The 20,142-nt window shown below is 39.6% G+C and overlaps 1 protein-coding gene across 1 annotated transcript in view; it reads right to left on the bottom strand.

Annotated features, from left to right (window-relative positions):
* Positions 1-8,661: 8,661 nt before the first annotated feature.
* LOC134543360 (small subunit processome component 20 homolog) overlaps positions 8,662-20,142 on the bottom strand; it is a 71,248-nt gene continuing 59,767 nt past the window's right edge. The window contains exons 31-35 of the mRNA XM_063388348.1: positions 18,096-18,399; positions 17,043-17,263; positions 12,568-12,780; positions 10,378-10,650; positions 8,662-8,878 (exon numbers count right to left, since the gene is read on the bottom strand). Coding sequence (XP_063244418.1) covers positions 8,729-8,878; positions 10,378-10,650; positions 12,568-12,780; positions 17,043-17,263; positions 18,096-18,399 — 1,161 coding nt within the window. The 3' untranslated portion in view covers positions 8,662-8,728. The remainder of the gene's footprint in view (positions 8,879-10,377; positions 10,651-12,567; positions 12,781-17,042; positions 17,264-18,095; positions 18,400-20,142) is intronic.

The following is a 20,142-nucleotide window of genomic DNA, read 5'->3' as shown; positions in this document are numbered from 1 at the left end:
TTTTCACATGGCACATTTTTGTAGGAAGCCGGACCAGAGTAGCATGCAGAAGACTCTCTCATTGGCCAGTTCGTCACTACCCATCATACAGACCAGGCACATATCGCCCCGCAGGGGCGATCTTCCTTTGTCTACCGATCTCTTCCCTGCAGTAGTGTAAGTTTCTAATTCTTGTGAATCTGGCCCCCCAGATTGTCTGCCAGGCCGGCCTGAACTCACTGGCCGTGTAATTTAAATGTGTGTGCCTATATACAGGACATTTTCTTCATTTGATGTAATTTAATAGTTTAGTCTGGGCTCGGGTCATGTCCCGGACTGCAACTAAAATCTCCTAGTCACCACGATGTTTCCAACGTAGGGTCGCCAACTAGGCGATATGCGTAGGTACCTATGCTTTATTTTGGTTAAGGCAAGAGGAATTTCGGGGCCTGCCTTTTGTTCATCCCAAGTGGCCTATTCCTATTTTAAGGCAGAGCACCACCAGTTCTATACTGATTTTTAAGTAATTTAGTTCTCCTCGCAACTGGTGTTTTTTAGACTCATTTTATGTATTACGGTGTTGCAGTACAGCCATTGCTGGATGGCTGCTACGTATAATGTGTAGGATAATTTGAAAATATTCAGTCATGCAGAGATCAGCACAGTCCATCGTGTATTTCATATCTTACACTCTGTAGTTAGTCAACCAGTCATCAGTGTATCTTAGTTCAGTTATTAATTAATCAACCTAATCATCAGTGTCTCTGGTGGCTGCAACAGCAGGAGTATTTTGGTTGTTTCCTGCCATCCGCCAGCAACATGGCTACGTCATACTCTAAATAAGAGTCTGAGTTTTCCCTGCGAACTGCTCACAGGCTTGCATAAATTGTTTGTTGGCACCTACAGCAAAACTCATCCACTTCATCAGCTGCAAAAGATGGCAGAAAGTCAATATTTTACAGAAAAAATCTGCAAACAAATACCATGGGTAACATGCAATAAATAAAATATGATCTCCTCGTTGCAAAACAGATTAGCCACAATGTGAAACATAAATTTCTTTGGCACACACAAGATATGTTTTTTCGAACAAGGGTGGTGAAATCCAGGGGCTAGCCGGGTGAGGGGGGGGGGGAGGTTTTAGGGGTTCAACCCCCCCCCCCCCCCCATATCTCCAAATCTTTAATTAATTTCTTATTCATCACTCAAAAAAATTTCATATTAAAATTAATAACAATTTTACCATTATAATATTTAAATTTAAGTACCGAAAACTGGTAAAATAGCACTACTTTACACCTTAAAATCGAAATTTTCCCGGGGAGGAATACGTGGGGGGGGGGGGGGGGTACGCATGCTTCTTAACACCCCCCATACACAAATCCTGGCTACGCCACTGGTGAAATCGTATGCAGAAAATTTTCGTTACAGGTTAGCCGAGGGTTGTCTCTATGCGAGTTCACTGTTGTAGTCGAGTTCGCATACTACTGGAAACCAAGTGTTTCAAACATAGAGCCCCTTTACTAGAAAAAAGGGCTGTGCTTGGATACCTGTAGAAGCTAGATGGCCATTTGAGGTCCCTGTACTAGCGAGACGGCCATATGTGGGCCTTGGACCATCAAATGTTACATATGAGGTCCTTGGATCAGCAAAAGAGCAGGGCCAAGGTTCCTGGACCAGTAAGGCGGAATCTGAGATTCCTGGACCAGCAAAAGGGCCATTATGATGTCCCCAAGCCACTGAAATTACCATCTGAGGTCTCTGGACCAGTACGAAAGTCTGTATGAGCTGCCTGGACCAACAAAAGGTCTCTGCTGAGGCCCCTTGACTAGTGAGATGGACTTTAGTGGTCACTGTACTAGCGAGATGGTTGTGCTGAGGTCTCTGGACCAGCTAAAGGACAGTTCTGAGGTTCGTGTGCCAGATAGACGACAGTGCTGAGATAATCTTTCATTGACTGGCCATCTGATGTCCCTGGTCAGTGAGACGGCCAAGCTAAGTTACTTGACACCACGAGACAACCATCTGATATTGCTAAACCAATGAGACATGTCTAAAAGGCCCTGAACCAGTGAAAGGACCATTCTAATGTTTCTTGATAAGAAAGAGTGATGTGATGAGGTCCTTAGACCAACTAAGGTCTTGATCTGAGATCCCTGGGAAAGTAAGATCGACATCTGAATAAGCAAGAGGGCCATACCGAGGTACCTATATCAGCTATATCTGCCACCTAATGTCTCTGATTTAGTTAAATGGCCGTCTGAGGTCTCGACCAGTGACGAATGTGGCCCATGGACCGATAAAATTTCCATGCAAAGTACCTGGAAAAGTGAGATGACTGGCTGAGGTCCTTGGGTAATCTAAAAGGCTGTAGTAAGTCCCCAGATAGGCTAGAGGGCCATGCTGATTACCAGTGAGATGGTTGTCTGAGAACCGTGGACCAGCAATAGGCCTATGCTGAGGTCCTATGGCCAGTGCGATGGCCGTTTGATATCCCTGGAGCAGCGAGATAACCATTTGAGGTCCCGGGACCAGCAAGAGGGCTGTGCTTAAGGTCCCTGGACAAGAGAGATGGCCGTCTAACGTCCATGGACCAGCAAGAGTTCCGTGCTAATGTTCCATGATCAGTGAGTCTACCATCTGAAATCTATGGCCCAGCGAGACTGCCATATTGGTGTCCTTGGGCCAGCAAGAGGATCGTGCTAAGGTTTCTGAACCAGTGAGTCCACTCTCTGAGATTTGTGGACCAGTGAGAAGGCAATGCTGAGTTCTCTGGTTCAGCTAGACGACCGACTAAGTTTATTGACCAGCAAACGGCCATCAGAGATCTATTAACAAACAACACAACCGTTCTGAAGTTCCCAAATTAGCGAAATGGCCGTTCTACAGACCCTAGACCAGCGAGAAGGCCAACTATGTTCCCTGGTACAGCAAAATTGCCATGCTGAACTCCCTGGACACAGGCTTTCTTTTAGACATTTTCCCCCGGGGGGGGGCAGTTAAAAGTTTCAGGGGGGGGGGGGGGGGGGGGGAGAGAGATGGGGAAGGAATGAGAAGAAAAATTTTGTCTGTTAGGTCAAGCAATTATTATTAGACCTTTAAACTTCAATTTCATGTAAAAAAATTACCATATTACAAAATAATGAACGTTAATAAACAAACTAAATATTTAAATGCTAAAGCCTACTTTGATTGTTTTTTTACAGAAATCGTATCCGACGACCTTTTTTCCTTGCATACAAATCAACTGTTTTTTCAAGAAACTCCTCAGTCGGAATCTCAGGAGCCTCGATACTTATCATCATGCAATGAAATAGGGTTCCCGGTAGCATTCTAGATCTTGTCTTATTCAAAATTCTGTTCATTGTACTGAAAGATCTTTCCACCGAAGCTGTAGTCACAGGAATGGTAAGAATAATTTCGCAAAGTTTTTTAACTCGCAGTAGCCTACATCAGCCTCAAGGAGTTTTATCACTGGACTCTCGTCCAATTTGAATTGCCCGCTATGAATCATGGATCGTATAAAAAATTGGAAGGATTTCAAGTCTGCAAGTACACCTTCGACATCGAGCATAGGAAAGTGTGCGCAAAACTTACTTGCATCATTGTCTTTTAATTCTAATAATGATTTAAATGTGTCAAAGTGGCTTGAAAATACCAGGATATCTATCGATTTGTCGTTGAACCTGTCTTCAATTTCTTGGAGGACACTTTCACTGTATTCTTTCATACCCTTGAATGTTTTTTTTTTAATCTTCATCAGCAACTAGGCACACCTCAGATCCAAACTTCTCTGTTATTTCGCTTCGGACATTTTTTTGCAAGTCGCTGTTGATGTCTCCACACTGGTCTGCAATATCTCGTAAGTGAAGTTTTGTTGTAGTAATTAGAGGAATGACTTTGGTCAAACTCAAATCCTTTCTCTGCAAAGCATTACTCAGGTAAGAGAGTGCACTGAGGAGTTCATTCATCACATGACAAGTTATGAGAAAACTCTCATTTCTGATTTCCAGCAAAATTCCCCCAGCTAATGACGCGAGGTCTGCTCCTTCTTTATGAATGTGCTCACAAGCCATCAAAATAGACTTCAAGCATCTTAAGACAGTATTCACTACCTTGTAGTGGGACAACCATCTCACTTCAATACATTCTGGAATCTTGAGAACTGGATCATTTACTACTGCTTGAATTTCATGCAAAATGTTTTCTTTTTTTTGGTGACTTACTAAACAGCTTATAAATGTATTTCAAAACATGGAAAAACCTTTTGACTTTCTGATTTTTATTCCTGCAGGAAGCTGCTGCCAGGGACAAGATGTGTATGTAAATAACTTCCTTGTTCGCCTTCTCTGAAAGCTTCCTTCTTACACCTCCAATGTTTCCAGCCATATTAGAAGCACCATCAAATCCAAAGGCAATAATATTTTCATAATTTAAATCAAGAGCAGCAAGTTCCTTGTCAATTGCATCTGCAATAGTTTCTGCCTTTCCATTTGGGATTTTGACTATTGCTAAGAACTTTTCCACTGGTACTTTATCTTCCACAACTCTAAACATAATGCTGAGCTCCATTTCATTTCGTAGTGAAGTACTTTCATCAGCTAGAACAGAGAATTTCTTGTGTTTTAATGTTGCCTTTAATTCTTCTCTCAAAATTTCGCCCATACAGACCAAAAGCTCGCAGGCGGTGTCCTTGCTGCTATAATTCGATCTGTCACTTAGAGAATTTCTCCATTTACTAAAATCTTTATTCAGTTTGTCGAGAAGACCTTCAATCAAGCTGTTATATGTAGTAGTGTGAGCTATTTCTTTCTTTACTAAAAAGTACAAGCCGCGCAAGAGAGTTTTTAAGCCTTTTCTATTTATGTCTCTTTCATTTTCACTCTGTTGAATCATTTGAGTATGAATAGGTTTCCTCGTAGCATGTCTTCTGAGGTTCTCCATTTCTACATTTATTGAGTGAGCTGCAGAATGTTCATGCTTCTCTAAGTTTCCATTCTTTCCTAAAGCTTTTCTGAAAGATGTAAATGGAGTAGTAATAAACACTCCACCTGTTTTTTGCAGAACCTTTGCATCATTTTTCATGAAGTTTTCACATAGTTTACAAAATGCACCTCCTTTTTCTTCATTGTAGATCAGCCAACTGTATTTCTGTTCCCAATTTTTGTTGTAGTGACGTTCTACTTTTTCGGATGATTTCGCTGGATGCGGACTGGATAATTCTGCACTTTCATTTTCAAAGCATTTCTGTTCAGTCAGCTGGACTGATGGTGATGGGCCTGCTTCAGTTCGCGGTTTTTGACTGGGCCCTGCTGCGACATTAAAATAGGAGTCTATTGTTCTTTTCATGTCAAAGTCACTAAAACAAAAGAGGTAACTCTTAATGGAGATAGTCTGGTACTGACTGGCAGTATAAACTATTAATTAAAACAGCATTATGTGAAGAATATCAATCTAACACGCACAGCATCCACACACATTTTGACTGATTTTTACTTTTCAGAAAGAAGTGGATAAATGAGCAGGGTGGCAAAATTTTGGGGGTGACAAAACTTAAGAAGTAGCTAAAAGAGAGAAAACACTTTTCTACAAAAAAAAAATAAAACGCTCTTTTAGGCTGTCAAAATATCACCATGTACTACCTAAAAACACTAAATATGAACAGCACATATAAAAAAACATAATTCATACTATCACTATCTATTGTTAAACGATTTGGTTGTAATCAGGGGCATTAATAGTCATCATTTTAATTCCGGCAATTTATAATTGCGCGAAACACTTTTGTTTGACCAAGCCCAAGATGGTAGTACTTGTGCAATGCCAAACTGAATGTTTTAAAATTCTAAACTCCTAACAATACATTTGTTTCACTGTGCCAAATGTTATTTTATAAATACGTAACCTGGGCTTAGTCCATCGTAACCGTGAACCACCTACTGACCTACTTCTAGGTTTCTTGGCATCAGAATTCATTAAGTACTTTACATACAGTTTACTAACATGCATTATAAAGAAATTACTTGATAATGTTAAGATGATACTCAAAACGTTAAAGCGATGATTTATAACAGAATAATTTAATTAGTATCCAAAAGTTTTTGTTGCGGCCATATTTTTACATTGGATTGGTTAATTATTGTGTTTATATACTTACAGGTTTACAGAAAAGTACGCAGAAAGCCATATGCACTACACACTTGTAAACGAAAACTACACTAGCACGCCAACAATGAGTAGCCTACACGTCGAGGTCTGCCGTTACCAACAGCCGTCTGACGCACCACCAGCTCAACGCACACGCACGACGCACAGGGAGGAAATGACCCGCGTCTACTGGAAAAAGAATGTTAAGAACTTGTGAAAGAATCCCTCTTCTGGCCCCCGTGGAAAATCGAAAGATAAAGAAATGCTTATGCATCCACATCTCTGTACATTGTTACCTTCGAACGAGTTTCTCCAAAAGATAACCAGGTCCGATGCCGAAACGATTTTTTTCCCCGTACGATAGCAGAATGCCGAGACAAGTCGAGCCGACCCGATAAAGCGCGCGGCCTTTCATTTGATAACATGGGTTCATATTACTGCCGTCTGGTCCGGGCCGAGCCGATCCGAATGATAAGCGGTGGAAACGTAATAAGGTGATTCACAAGAAAGAAAGAAATAACTATTAAAGTAATATAAAGCTGTGATCAAGAAGCATGCGAAAATGCCTTTCGATTCCATTTCACAAAGCAAAGGAATTTAAAAAAATTGCTATTCGAATAGGTTATCCCAAACTTTCCGCACATCTTCCGTAGTCATGAGTAATGTGACAATTAATGCATGGCTAAAACGCGGATGTGTAGAGTTCGATGAAAAAAATACTGAAATGTCTGGTGACGGAACTAGTTCACAGTACTTAAAAAAATTAACATGTCATTGTATTCCCACCATACATGTGTGAGTTAAAGGGCAAAGATAAAGAGGTGCGTTCGGGAACATAATACCGTGGGGGCGAGCACTTGAGACACACATGCTGGACTCTGCTAACTGCATCTATAACAAAGGATGCCTGGCAAACCTATTGCAATCATTTATAAAAACTTAACATACTGAAAGAGGGACTGCATAATAGACATGGCCATGAACCAGTTTTTAATCATTTTACATGAAGATTGTGACTGTAACGAATTTCTTTCCTTAACAAGTAACATTAAAATGGATTCCAATTTTATTTTTTGAATATTCCCCGGGGGGGGGGGGGGGGCTCTGGGAGAACTCCGGGGGGGGCAAAGCCCCCCCGGAGAAGTGCCTGAAAGAAACACTGCCTGGACATGTGAGACAACCATCTGAAGACCCTTGATAAGCAATACGGGTATTTGTTGTCATCCTGTGAGAGGGCTGTGCTGAGGTCCATAGACCAGAGGGTTGACAGTCTAAGATCCTTCCTAAGGGCCTTTTGAGATATCTGGAAAAGCGAGGCAGTTATATGAGCTCCCTGAGTAAGCGAGATGGTCATTTAAAGTCCTTAGACAAAGCTGAGGATTGTCTGTGGTATCTATACCAGCAAAATGGCAGTGCTGAATTCCCTAGACAAGTATAACAACTGTCTAAGGTCCCTTGACAAGTAAGATCGACATCGTAGGTACCTATATCAGCAAGAGGGACGTGCTAAGGTCTCTGGACCAGTGGGACGCCCATCGGAGGTCCCTGTACCAGCGATAGAGCTATTTGTAATTTTTGAATCACCGAGTCAGTCGTCCGAGATCCCTGAACGAGTGAGACAGCTGTGTGTTTACTGAGCCAGCGAAAGGTCCATATGAGATCCCTGGAGCAGCATGATGTTTATCTGAGGATGCTGGACCAGCGATAAATGGCTATAAGCATTCTCTGGACCGGATAGAGGACCATCTTAGTTCCCTGGACCAGCGAAAGCATATATGATTTTTCTGGACCAGCAAAATGACTGTCTGCAGTCCCTATACCACCAAGAGGGCCATCTGATGGCCCTGGACAAGTGAGACGACCATCTAAGGCTCCTTGTCCAGCGAGAGGGTCGTTTTAAGTCCTTGGACCAGCGAGAGGGCTGTCTGAAATCCCTGGACCAGCGGAAGGGCAGTCTAAAGTCCCTGGATCAGCGAAATAGCCATCTGAGATCCCTCGACAAGTAAGAGGGCAAACTTATGTCTCTGGACCAGTGAGATGGTCACCTGAGATTTCTTGACCAGAAAGAGGATCGTTAAGGTTCCTGTATCAGCTATATGACCATCTGATTTCCTAAGACCAGAGAGACGGCTGCATGAAGTCCCTGAACCAGTGAGAGAACAATCTAAGATTTCTGGACCAGTGAGGCTGCTGTGTGAGTTCCCTGGACCAATGACAGAGCCATCTAAGTTTTCTTGACCAGCATGAGAGCCATATAAGATTTCTTGGAGATGTTCAAAACGTCTCCACAAGAGCCGGACACGTATTGAAAGCACCTATCAGAACACAGTAGAAGTCTCCACCGGGTCTGTATGTCCTTTCATACGGTGGCGTCCATACAGTAGTTCTAGTATCAAAGTAAATCAAGCCCTCCAACCCAGACTTCAGTACCTATAAATTTGCTGAATAATTTTATTAGTAGTTATAACTTAAAGATGAGCAAAAACTTTATGAGGATTATGATATTGTCAGGCTAATAAATTAACATAACTCCACTTCATCTTTTAAATTGTAAATTTATTGATAAAAATTATTTACATTTTTACAAATGAAATATGAAAAATCATGTTTCGTCAATGTCGAGTGATCGCGTAAGCTTTCTTTTGCCTGGTTTACGGCCTTTCAGAATCTCCATTTTTATTTTCTTGTCGTGTTTCTTCTTCAACTGTTTCTGTATCTTCCGTTTGGCAGCTTTCTCTGGATCTGTGATTACCTGGAAAGTAAAAAATAATTATTTAAAAAATGTTTTACAATTGTGACCATGTGCAGTGGTGATGGAACCTGAGAAGAGAAGGGAAGAAGCAGGGAAAGATTATTAATTTCCTCCCACCACCCCAATACAGAATTTTTGCCAAGGCGTAAGGAAAATTACATGATGTGCTTCACTGCTTATAAAGAGTCTCATAAACAATGCTTAATGTAGATTATGCCCTCAATACAAATTTTATTTTGTACGAGTGCCTATAGGTAGGGGCTGGAAAAATTAGCATCTTGCTATAAATGCTATTTTATAGCTAATTTACACTTTCAACTATTTTTCGAAGTTATTGTTTTCTGATGTGTAAACATCTTAGCTCTGGGTATATGGCATTTCGTAGGAGTAATTTTGTGATAATGAAAACAGAAGTCGATGAACGGAAATGAGACACAAAGATTCCAGACCCACGTGTAGCAACCTAAACCAGTAGGTATGTATGTAGGAACTTTTGTACACATTACAGTACATACCCAACATATTTGAATGGCCTAATGACACTTTATCATAATGAAACTACCCAGGAATAAATTTGGTATGCTAAAATAGCCATAGTAAAAAAAACAACTGGGTATCCACACAAATATATAAGATTTCCCTGTCTTACCATAATTACAAATTTCCTTGACAAAACAAAAAAAAAAAAGAAAGAAAGAAATAATTGACCTAGTTTATTTTCTGAAAGAAATAAAGACAATCCAGTTTCCAATGTCCAAAACTACCATCTTGGAAAAAATACTTTGAATAATTGGTAAAAGACCGACTGGAGCATAACATTTTCCCCTCAAATTAATATCATTGGGAAAAATTTCCCTGATTTCAAGTAAAGTTCATGAAATTTCTCCTGACCAATTGCAACTTTCCTGACTTACCAGAATGTGGGCACCTCGGCACAAAGTTTGACGGATGCCACAACTTGCGTGTGAAGTATGCACGACCATGGGCGTCGCAAACACCCCCCCCCCCCCCCCCCAATAAAAAAGTCTTCAATTTCGTCCCCTCCAATTAAATATTTAGTTTCGTAGTTATATCAAAAATATGATTTCTGTGATATACCCATATGTTGCGCATGGTGCATTCAGTCCAATCGTGGTAATGTGAGCACTTTTTTAATTCGATCTTCGTGTAAAATCAAAATCTGGTCCGATACCGAATACAGATATGTTAACTGTGTTTTTAAAAATTTGTTCTCTGAAAATATTTAAAAAAAATTATTTATTGCGGCCAACTATAATTAGAATATTTAGGAAAAAGAAAAATGCCTAAAAACCACCTTTTTGCACCTTCAAACCCCCCAAATTTTCCTGGGGGAGGACCCCCGGACCCCCCGCTTTTTTTTTTTTTTTTTTCCCCAGGGGATGGATATTCCTCAACAACTTAATCAATTGAAGTGTCCCCCCCAAAAAATATATATCCTTGCGACGCCCATGGCACGACACGGAAGAGGCGAAACCTACCAACTGCACGCGCGCCTTCTTCTTCTCGAGCCTGCGGGCGGCCAGCCGGCGCTGGAGCCGCGCCGCGTGGAGCGCGTACTGCTCGGAGCCGGCGCGCTGCCTGGCCACGCCGGCCACCTCCCGGGCGAGCCGGCGCAGCCGCGGGCGGGCGTCGTCGTCCTCGCCGGACAGCTCCCGCACCAGCGGGGGCAGCAGCAGGGGCAGCAGGGCCCGCAGGCGGTCCCGGTCGAGGGCCACCGCCATGGCCCCCAGCCACTTGAACGCCGAGGTCCGCTGTCCCGCACACACACACACACACACACACACCGCTCACCTCTGTCATGTCCACCCGACACCGCCTGAGTACGTAGCAGTACGCATATGCCGATACTAGTGTTTTGATGCAAAGCGAATATCAAATCAAATGTTTTAATTATTTGCGAAGTCGTATCGACTTGCGAATATTGTTCTTGACGAAGCTGTATTAGGTACACTATTTGATAAAATATAGAACCTTTGAATATATATACTGTATAGAGGTCGCGAGTGGATAGGATTTACTCTACGTTTCTCAGGGGCGTATGATGAGCAGCTTGGGAACTTCACCGCTGCAGTGCGCTGCCGTAACGCCCTGTATCGTCTTAGGTTGTTATTTGCACGTTAGAGCGCAGCACTGTCGCCCGCTGTCATTCCCCCGCACCCCCCACCTATCATTCACTGCAGCACATGGTCGTTCAACGGGAGGGGGAATGGGTGTTTGAAGAGTTTGACACTTGTTCGTTAGGGACCACCACAAGTCGATGCCCTAGAGATGGTGGCGATTGCGGCGGTGACCTACCTCAAACCCTATTAGAAATTTTAACCTGGGCTGGCGACTTCTATACAGTATATATATTCAAAACTAGTACGCAGCAGTACACATATGCCGATACTAGTTTGTTGATACAAGGCGAATATCAAATCAAATGTTTAAATTATTTCCGAAGTCGTATCGACCTGCGAATATTGTTCTTGACGAAGCTGTATTAGGTAGACTATTTGATGAAATATAGAACTGAAGCAAAAATACTACTCATTTAACATTTGTAATGTTGGAACTGATTAAGTGCTTAACCAACTGGGCTCTACGTATAACATAATTCAATAAACATTATAAAATAACCATGTGTAATATTAATATTAAGCATTCACAAAAGCGACCAAAGTCACCTTTTCATTGTTTTAAGTAAAACTTTTATTCAAGCAAAACATATACGTACAACACAAAAAAAATTTCATGAGCGAATCTTAAGCTTCATTATTTTTAAAGTTTTTCAAAAAATGTGAAGCTTTACATCAGATGCAGAATCTCTGCATCACATCCGAAGCTTCAAATGTTCAAATAAAAAGGTAAATTTCGTGGCGAAGTCAAATCTTATATTAAAAAGACCTTAGATTCATTCGCTTAGCCGAAACTTTGCACAGGCCTACATAGCAGGCAATGCATGCATCTGGTGTATGCATCTGGTGTGAAATTGGTTCACGATTGAAATAATATTGTTTAAATTTTGCTATGCATCCGAGATTTGTTAGTAGTGTTAGTAAATAACTATATTAAGTACCAAATGATTATTATGTGACAACTGACCAGCAATTTGTGAACACAATTTTTTTTAGCATAAAAATTAATTTGGGTTATGTAAAATTACACAGAAACTAAAGCTGGACTCACAACGATTGGTTTCATCCATCCATCCATCAATGACGTGACATTCAGCTAATTGGATGGCCCGAAAAATTTTGTCTGTCCGTCAAAACCTTGCCAAGCTTTAATTTTCGGCATACAGACGGATAAAAATTACAACCTCAATGAACTCGTCCTGAGTTTGATATTTCAATGAAAAATTATCTTAAGACACAAAAGTAAATAATAAAGCAAGGTAAATCATTCAAATATATTAGATAAATATTTTAGAGCTTGTTTAATCATTTATCAGTGTTCAGTGTACATGATCATCAAAATGGTAAAAATTTAAAAAAGAAATTTCCTCATTAATATAAGCGTTATTAGTTGTTGGCAGCAACCAAGTATAAAAATATTATGAAGGACGTATGGATCATTGTGAATCGCTCATCTTGATGGACAAACGGATAGCGGATAGACAGATTACGGACGGGCAGATGCGACATATCATTGTGACAGCAACTTTACTAATATATGAAAAAACATACCAGCACTTCGGATTTTGGGTTGTGAATGATTTCCTTGTTGACGATGCGCCTCATCTGTCGGATCATCCACGGAAGAGAAACCTTTGAGTCGTTCTTAGTCTCATCTTCCTCGTCTGCCGCTTCGTTCTCCTCCGCTTCCCCCGGGTCGTCCTTCTCGTGGTTCTCGGGCAACTCCATCAGCACACGACCCAAGAAGACCAGGTTCTTGATGACCTGACCAACGTTGGAGTGGCGTTGCTTATCACATGGCAAATGCTCGGCACATTTCATGATTATTTCAACCTTTCTCTCATCAAATTATTTTCTCTATCTTTTGATATTAAAATTTTTGTTCTGTTTGACCATAGCACATAATTAATGGAATGCCTTATTATTAGAGCCACGATTATATGGTAATGCGCGATAAAACGAAATAACACCGAAAACCGCTTGAAAACACGAAATAAAACGAAATTGTGCGAAATCCGCGATATGTCACGAAAGTTCGTCTATCCTGATTATTTACGTTTTTTTTTTCTATTCTGTAAGGACAATTCACATCTTCAGCACAATCAAATATTTCTTACAGTAACTAGCAGCCATATATATTATATGCGACGGTGATTCATTATAGATTTTAAAATAAAGTCTCGGAATTAACGTAATATTTTCTTTAAACAGTAATCTTGTGTACCATAATAATTTAAGATGTTGATAACTATGATACAATGGCCGCCGTTCACTTTCTGTAAATACAAAAATAACAAACGTCCAAAATATGTTTTTCTAAGATTACGTTTCTAATCATTAAAATATTACACACTAAAGCGCATTGCTTTTACTGTTTATTTAAAATGAAGTACGTAGGCTACGAAAATTAAATTAACCCTGCTTAACGTAACGATTGTAAATAATAAATAGTACATGTTTATGTCTGTATTAATTTTCACGTACATATGTTGGTATTCGGTATGCGTTTGTATTCGCATCTATTCTCCATTGTTTTGATCTTTCCAGCACGGCAAGTTTTTGCGTATTGAGTGGTTAAATTCTTCCTATGTGATTAAAAATTTTTTGATAATGCCTAAAACGAAGGTTTCTGCCAGTGACCGATCGAAAGAATTTTCCAGCGAAGGATTTTATATCAGTGATAAAATTTTAATGTGCAAATTCTGTAACTGCAGGCTAGACTACGAGAGACGCGATACACTTGTGAAACATGTCGCGAGTGAGAAACATAAGCGTTTGAGGCAAAACTCATCTGTTAAACGACATCCTTGTCTAAGAGTCTTTAATGCCATTAATTTGCTGTTCAACCCAAGAAATGTGAGTAGGGTTAGCATAGAAGATGCAAACCTACAGAAGTCTCTGCATAACTTGCCTTCTGTTTCCCATCTTCCCATTGATACATTCATACATGGCTATGTTGCTTTCAAAAAAATAATTGAGGATGAACTTTCATTGCCAGAAACAAGCCAAATTGATGTTGCAAAGGTACTTTGCTCCCTTAAAGGGGACTACAGTGAATTTGCTCAAGCCAGTTTAAGGGCAATCTGGTTCCCAACATCAAATGTTAATGCAGAACGTTCATTTTCCAGGTACTCACTGGTAGTTAGTGACAGAAGACAACGTCTCACTCCAGAAAATGCGGAAAATTTAACTATGATAGCATTTCAATAAAACCGTCTTAATAGTAACTTTGGAAGTGCTTAATTGTGTAATTTTGTAGTGTATGTGATTGTAATTAAGTCGTGAAATTTTTAGTAGTTATTTAAAAGTTTGAGTTTATGAATTTGCAAATGAACTTAATTGTAATTGGATCATGAGGTTTTAGTGTTTATTAATATTTGTTTTAATAAATTTGCATGTCGTACAGAAAAGCAAGAAAATTTTGCCGTGGGTATTTTGAGCAAAAAAATAAAACCATATAACACCGAAATCTTTATTTCTTTACACCGAAATATGTCTTAAAATAACACCACAAAATCTTGACTCTACTTATTATTATTAATAGTGATCAACTGCTACAAATAGTTTCTCCTGTGGGATAATAATTGGTGTATAGAATTGATATTTTTATCTTTCAGAGAGTACCTATAAAACTGGAACAATACTATCAAAAGGCACTATTGTATGGTCTTGGAAGAATCAACAAATAGTAAAATTATAAATAGAGTAGAAACTCATTTTTACGTACCTGGAATTTAAGAATTCCTGTGATTAATGTACTTTTTTTTTTTACTTGCACCATCCTTTTCCCTATAGTATTAATGCATTACTTTCCCGGTTTTTGAGAAAAAATGTCTCACAATTTACGTTTACACAGCAACAGATTTAATAGCAAACCACCAGAAAAGTTTAAATGGAACAATAAAAGTTGAAAGTGAATAATGTTATGATTATTATTATTATACATTACTGTTTGAGCAAATAGTCACTGCAGCTTCGTTAGCCATAGTAAACAACTTACATTTTTTTATGCCACGTGTCATAGTAAACCATACACACCGTCATGAACAAAAACTTTGGTGACATGAAAGTGAAAATCAAGTTCCGTTTGATATCACTAACTTTTTAACTTAAATGTATTATTCATGATAATAAAGTTTTAAATGTGTGTTTTACATAAACAAACAGTAGATTACTGTGCCGTTATTAAAATACATTAGAAAGTAACTTACAAAATTCCTGTAAATATGGCATCTTCGTGCATTTTTGGCGATGTTAGTTTTACCACATTACAAATATTTTGGAAAGACTGTTGGCAGCCCTGAATTTTCAAACATTACAATGAAATGTTCCAAATGTAAACAATAGTTTTGAAAGTAGTCGTGTTCATTTAATAGAAATATTACCGATAAAAATCTGAAAATAAATAAATTTTAAACTGTGATAAAAAACAAAGTCCAAAAAATAATTGTGTAAGAAAAATCTCACTATAACAAAAGGCATATTGAGATGCATCAACATTCGTATCTTTTACTTAAGAACCCAAAATTTAACGTTTAACTTTGAACAATTGTGAAGAATTGCCAGATTAAATAGATTTATTGTTTTCACCATGTGAGATAATGACGTTCTAGTTAATTATTATATAAAAACGTAAGCACGTCTGACATTTTCTTTAGTGTGGTGTATACGTATTTTCTTATTGTTTCCAGGACGGTGAGACAGTAAAATTTTTATTCAACACTTCTCTCTTTCTACGTTTTCCTGGTTTTACATATTTTTTTTCCTGGTCCCATGAAAGATGTAAAAACAAAGTTTGACTGCATAGTGAACCTGATGATTATTGACAGTATACAAAATAAGAATTTTAATGTTAGCAAACTCGGTAGTGCCAATATTATTTATGGCAACAGTGGGTGCATTATGTTCTAGCTAAGTGCGAGATTGATTACAGAACTTAACTTAGACCCATATTTTAAATATTTCACTTTTAATTTTAAATATTTAACTATTAAACCTTGAATCAGTCAAGACTTAAGTGACTTTCTTGACGGTACACAGCTGATTCAGAAGAAAAGTAAAAGATCTTTGATCCAAAATTCTTTGGTTCAGCAGATTCCATCGAGCAGCTTAAATTCAGATTTTTTCGATTGGATTACGGCTGTCGACCTTTCGCCATTAGGTCGTCAAAACTGAAATTCCTGGTCATTTTAGTTATCTCAGAGTTTATCATAACTTTCAGTTTTGATTTCAGTACAGTTCTTCCATTTTTTAGTGGTTTTCCTTTTATATTTCATAGGTACACATTCCATGATTTATATATATACACACACACACACGCACACATGCACACACACATATAAAATAACAGCCAGCAACACCAAAGCTCATTACTATTTATGATGTGTAACATCTTAGCTCTCTGTATACAGCATTTGGTAGGAGTAAACTTGTGAATGGAACAGAAGTTGCAGGGAACCAAAATGTTTAACCAAGGTGCTGCCACCTGTGGTGGATAGTGCGAACTTAAGTTCACGAAGCTAAAGGTAAACTGTATAAAATTAAATGGGGTTTAGTATTTATCAAAAAAATTTTTTTGTCAGCTAATAAAATTATTAAGTAGACTAATTAGCTGCTTCAGCAACCAATTCTAGTGACGAATGAGGAAACTACGCATATATTTTTCACGCTCGGCATTAATTTAATGAATTCCATGTTAAATTTTGTGTGCGAGTTTTGTATTTGCAAAATGAGAACACATGAATTTGCTCGTTACAGAGGTTAGATGTCACACATCTCCGGCGAGTACTAAAATACTAACTCATATTATTTTTTTTAATTTCTATAGAACTTTTAATTACAATTTGTTTTAAATACTGTTATACTGTAAATTGATTTTTCTTTGGTATTCCTGAAAAAAACTATTATATTGACGTTTGGTGATTTGGAAAAACCGCAAGTCTGGCGTGGCCGTAGTCGCAGACAGACTGGATAAAAGACCTTTCACTGCATAATAAAGAAGGGAGTGTTTAGCAATGAGAAGGAACCTGGTCGCAGAGCTCCGGGGCCGAGCTCTCCCACTGGAGCACGGCGCACAGGTCCAGCACGAGGCCGCGCAGCCGACCCCTGGTCTGCCCCGCCAGGCCGCCGGCGGGGGGCCGCGCCGCCACCGCCGCGGGGTCCAAGGACCCGAACACGTGCCCCAGCGCCTGGGCGGCCGCCAGACGCACCCACTCGTGCGGGTGGCCCAGGAACGACTGGGCGCTGTCTGCCCGCCCGCCAAGCAAGAACACAAACACACGTGCAGCGAGAAGGTCGTGCTAAGTGCCAAATCATGAATCGATATATTTGGCTTCTGCAAAAACCTGTATTTTTAAATTCAAATCAAAGATAAAATTAATCATGAACACTGAACAGTTTTTTCTTTAACGTGTTTAAACACATAATGAAACTTTATTTTGGGACTTGGCAAGAACTCAAAGAAAATTTTATGCAAAATATAGTAAAATGATACCTTAATGGAGTAGTGTACAGAGTGGAAAAAATTTATTTCCAAAACAGAATCCGAAAATTAGAAATATTTGATTGAACCTTTGAATATATATACTGTATAGAAGTCGCGAGTGGATAGGATTTACTCTACGTTTTTCAGGAGCGCATGATGAGCAGCTTGGGAACTTCACCGCTGCAGGGCGCTGCTGTAACATCCTGTATCGTCTTAGTTGTTATTTACACGTTAGAGCGCAGCACTATCGCCCGCTGTCATTCCCCCGCACCCCACACCCAACATTCACTGCAGCTCAAGTGTCGTTCAAAGGGAGTTTGTGCGTCACAAAACTGTAGGGATGAGAGGTGGGGTAGAGGGTAGGTGGAGGACAACGCATGTTTGAGGGAGGGAGGGGAAGGAGTGTTTGAAGAGTTCGACACTTGTCCGCTAGGGACCACCACAAGTCGATGCCCTAGAGATGTGTGGCGAGTGCGGCGGTGAATTAACCAACTACCTCAAACCGTATTAGAGATTTTAACCTGGGCTGGCGACTTCTATACTGTATATATATTCAAAGATTGGACCAAGTGCTTAGGAAGCTCTGCCCGCTCACCGGCCAGCTGACAGACGTGCTCCGTCCACTCCGGCCGCTTCAGGAAGGCGGGGCAGTGCTCGCAGATCTTGGTGAAGGTCCTGAGGGCCTGGAACAGCAGATGGTCCCTGGAGCGCTCGTCCTCGTCGCCCTCGGCCGTGGGCACGCCGGCCGCCCGGACGAACCGACCCGGCGCGCCAGGCGGCGCCCGCCCGAACTGGTCCAGCAGGGCAGGCACGACGCCCGCCAGGCGGCCCTCCAGGGCTTCCTTCTCCGCCTCCGCGAACACCCCGAGCAGCTGGGCCCCCAGCTGACGGTGCCCCACCTGGAGCGCACACGTCACATCTTCTGTAGGCCAGCCTCAGTCCTATCTTATTATTTTATTTTGGAGCGTCAAATTATGTTTGCATAAATACCCTATTTGGACGTAGTTATGCAAAAAGGAACCAACCCACAAATTTTTTTATATTTTATTTGAAAATAAATTAAAATAGTACAAGGTTGATCGTACCGTCGTTGCTATTATTATATCAGTATTTATACTAGACCATTAAAATTATACCCACATTATGTTATCAATACGAGAATTACAATTTATAATTAACTTTAACTTCAAAATACTCAGAATAGGTTTCATGTGGGTTGGTTCCTTTTTGCATAACTACGTCCATTTATCCTAATAAAATGCTACGATTTTTACCAAAACTATGGAAAATGAAAATGTGGGTCGCATTATAATCACAAACTTTTATCTTGTCACTGGGAACAGCTTGGTTGAAAAACTACAGGATCTGCCTCTTAAATGTGTCACTTATGCCACTTTAGACTCCTGTTAATTACCACCTCCTGCACCTCCACTTAGTAGTTGAAAAACTGTAGGATCTTCTTGTAAACTGCATCACTTATCCTACTTTAGTCCGGAGATTCCTGAACCTCTACAAGGGTGTGACGGATGAGAGATGCAGGATGAAGGTGAGGGTGCAAATGGAATTTGTCTCTGGGTTCTTTCTGCTTTTCTTCGCTGTGGCTGCTGCGAAAGGCACACCCTCTACGCTTTAACCCTCACAGGCGATCACCCACCATCACCATATTCTTCGCTTTCTGACAAGTCTCCACTTCTGAACTACAGTCATAAAACAGAATTTTTTTTCTTTTCTAAATGCTTCTTGGTGTTTCAAACTCTACTAACAAAAGTGAAAGGGTCTAGTAAATAAGTAATAATATTTATAATATATAATTTAAATAATTTTCAAGTGCTATGTAATTGAATTGTGATTTACAATCCTTAAAGTCTGTTTCATAAACTCATTATAAAAAAGGTTGGGGTCACATTATATTCAGAGTTGTATTAATTCCTGGGTGAATATGATACTTAAATTAAGGTTTTAAACTTTTCGTTCACCAAAATTCAAATGAAACTATTTAAGTTTTATAACTGAGACCACAAATCTCTCAATTATGTAATGTCATGCTTTACAACAGCATTCTTGTTTTGTAGATAGCCCCCCTTCTGTGAATCCTGCTTCTTCACAAATATTAAACATTCTTCTAATTGACTCTAAACATATAATATAGCAAAACTTATTTTTTTTATACACCTCACTAGAGCCCAAGCAAAACTGATAAAAATCAATAATATGAAGGAAAAAAAGAAAAAAAAAATACACACACAAAGTATGAAACGATAATACAGTTGTGTGAAATGTAAGAAAATAAAAGTCTGGCAATATATTTTCTTAAATCAGTAAAAAAAAAAAAAAAAAAAATTATTTTAGGTTCAAAAATTGTGCTGTTAATCCTACTGTTTATATGGATAAAAAAAAGAGAATTTTTTATTATAATCACAGATTATTTGGTACATACAAAAATCATGTACGTACAGTAGAACCCGTTTATAGTGAACCCGCCTATAATGAATTCCCGTTTATTGTGAATTTCCGTCTCAGTCCCGGCAAAATGATGTGAGGTTATGTATTAATTTATTGGATATAGCGCACAACTTTTGTCAATGTTGATACGTTTTCCCGTGTACCACGAACAAATTTTGCCGACATAATGCACATTTATC

The sequence above is a fragment of the Bacillus rossius genome, assembly GCF_032445375.1.
Source record: "Bacillus rossius redtenbacheri isolate Brsri chromosome 9 unlocalized genomic scaffold, Brsri_v3 Brsri_v3_scf9_2, whole genome shotgun sequence".
In the NCBI taxonomy this organism is placed as follows: domain Eukaryota; kingdom Metazoa; phylum Arthropoda; class Insecta; order Phasmatodea; family Bacillidae; genus Bacillus; species Bacillus rossius.
The sequence above is the reverse complement of the archived record's forward strand: the minus strand, read 5'-3'. Positions and strand labels throughout refer to the sequence as shown.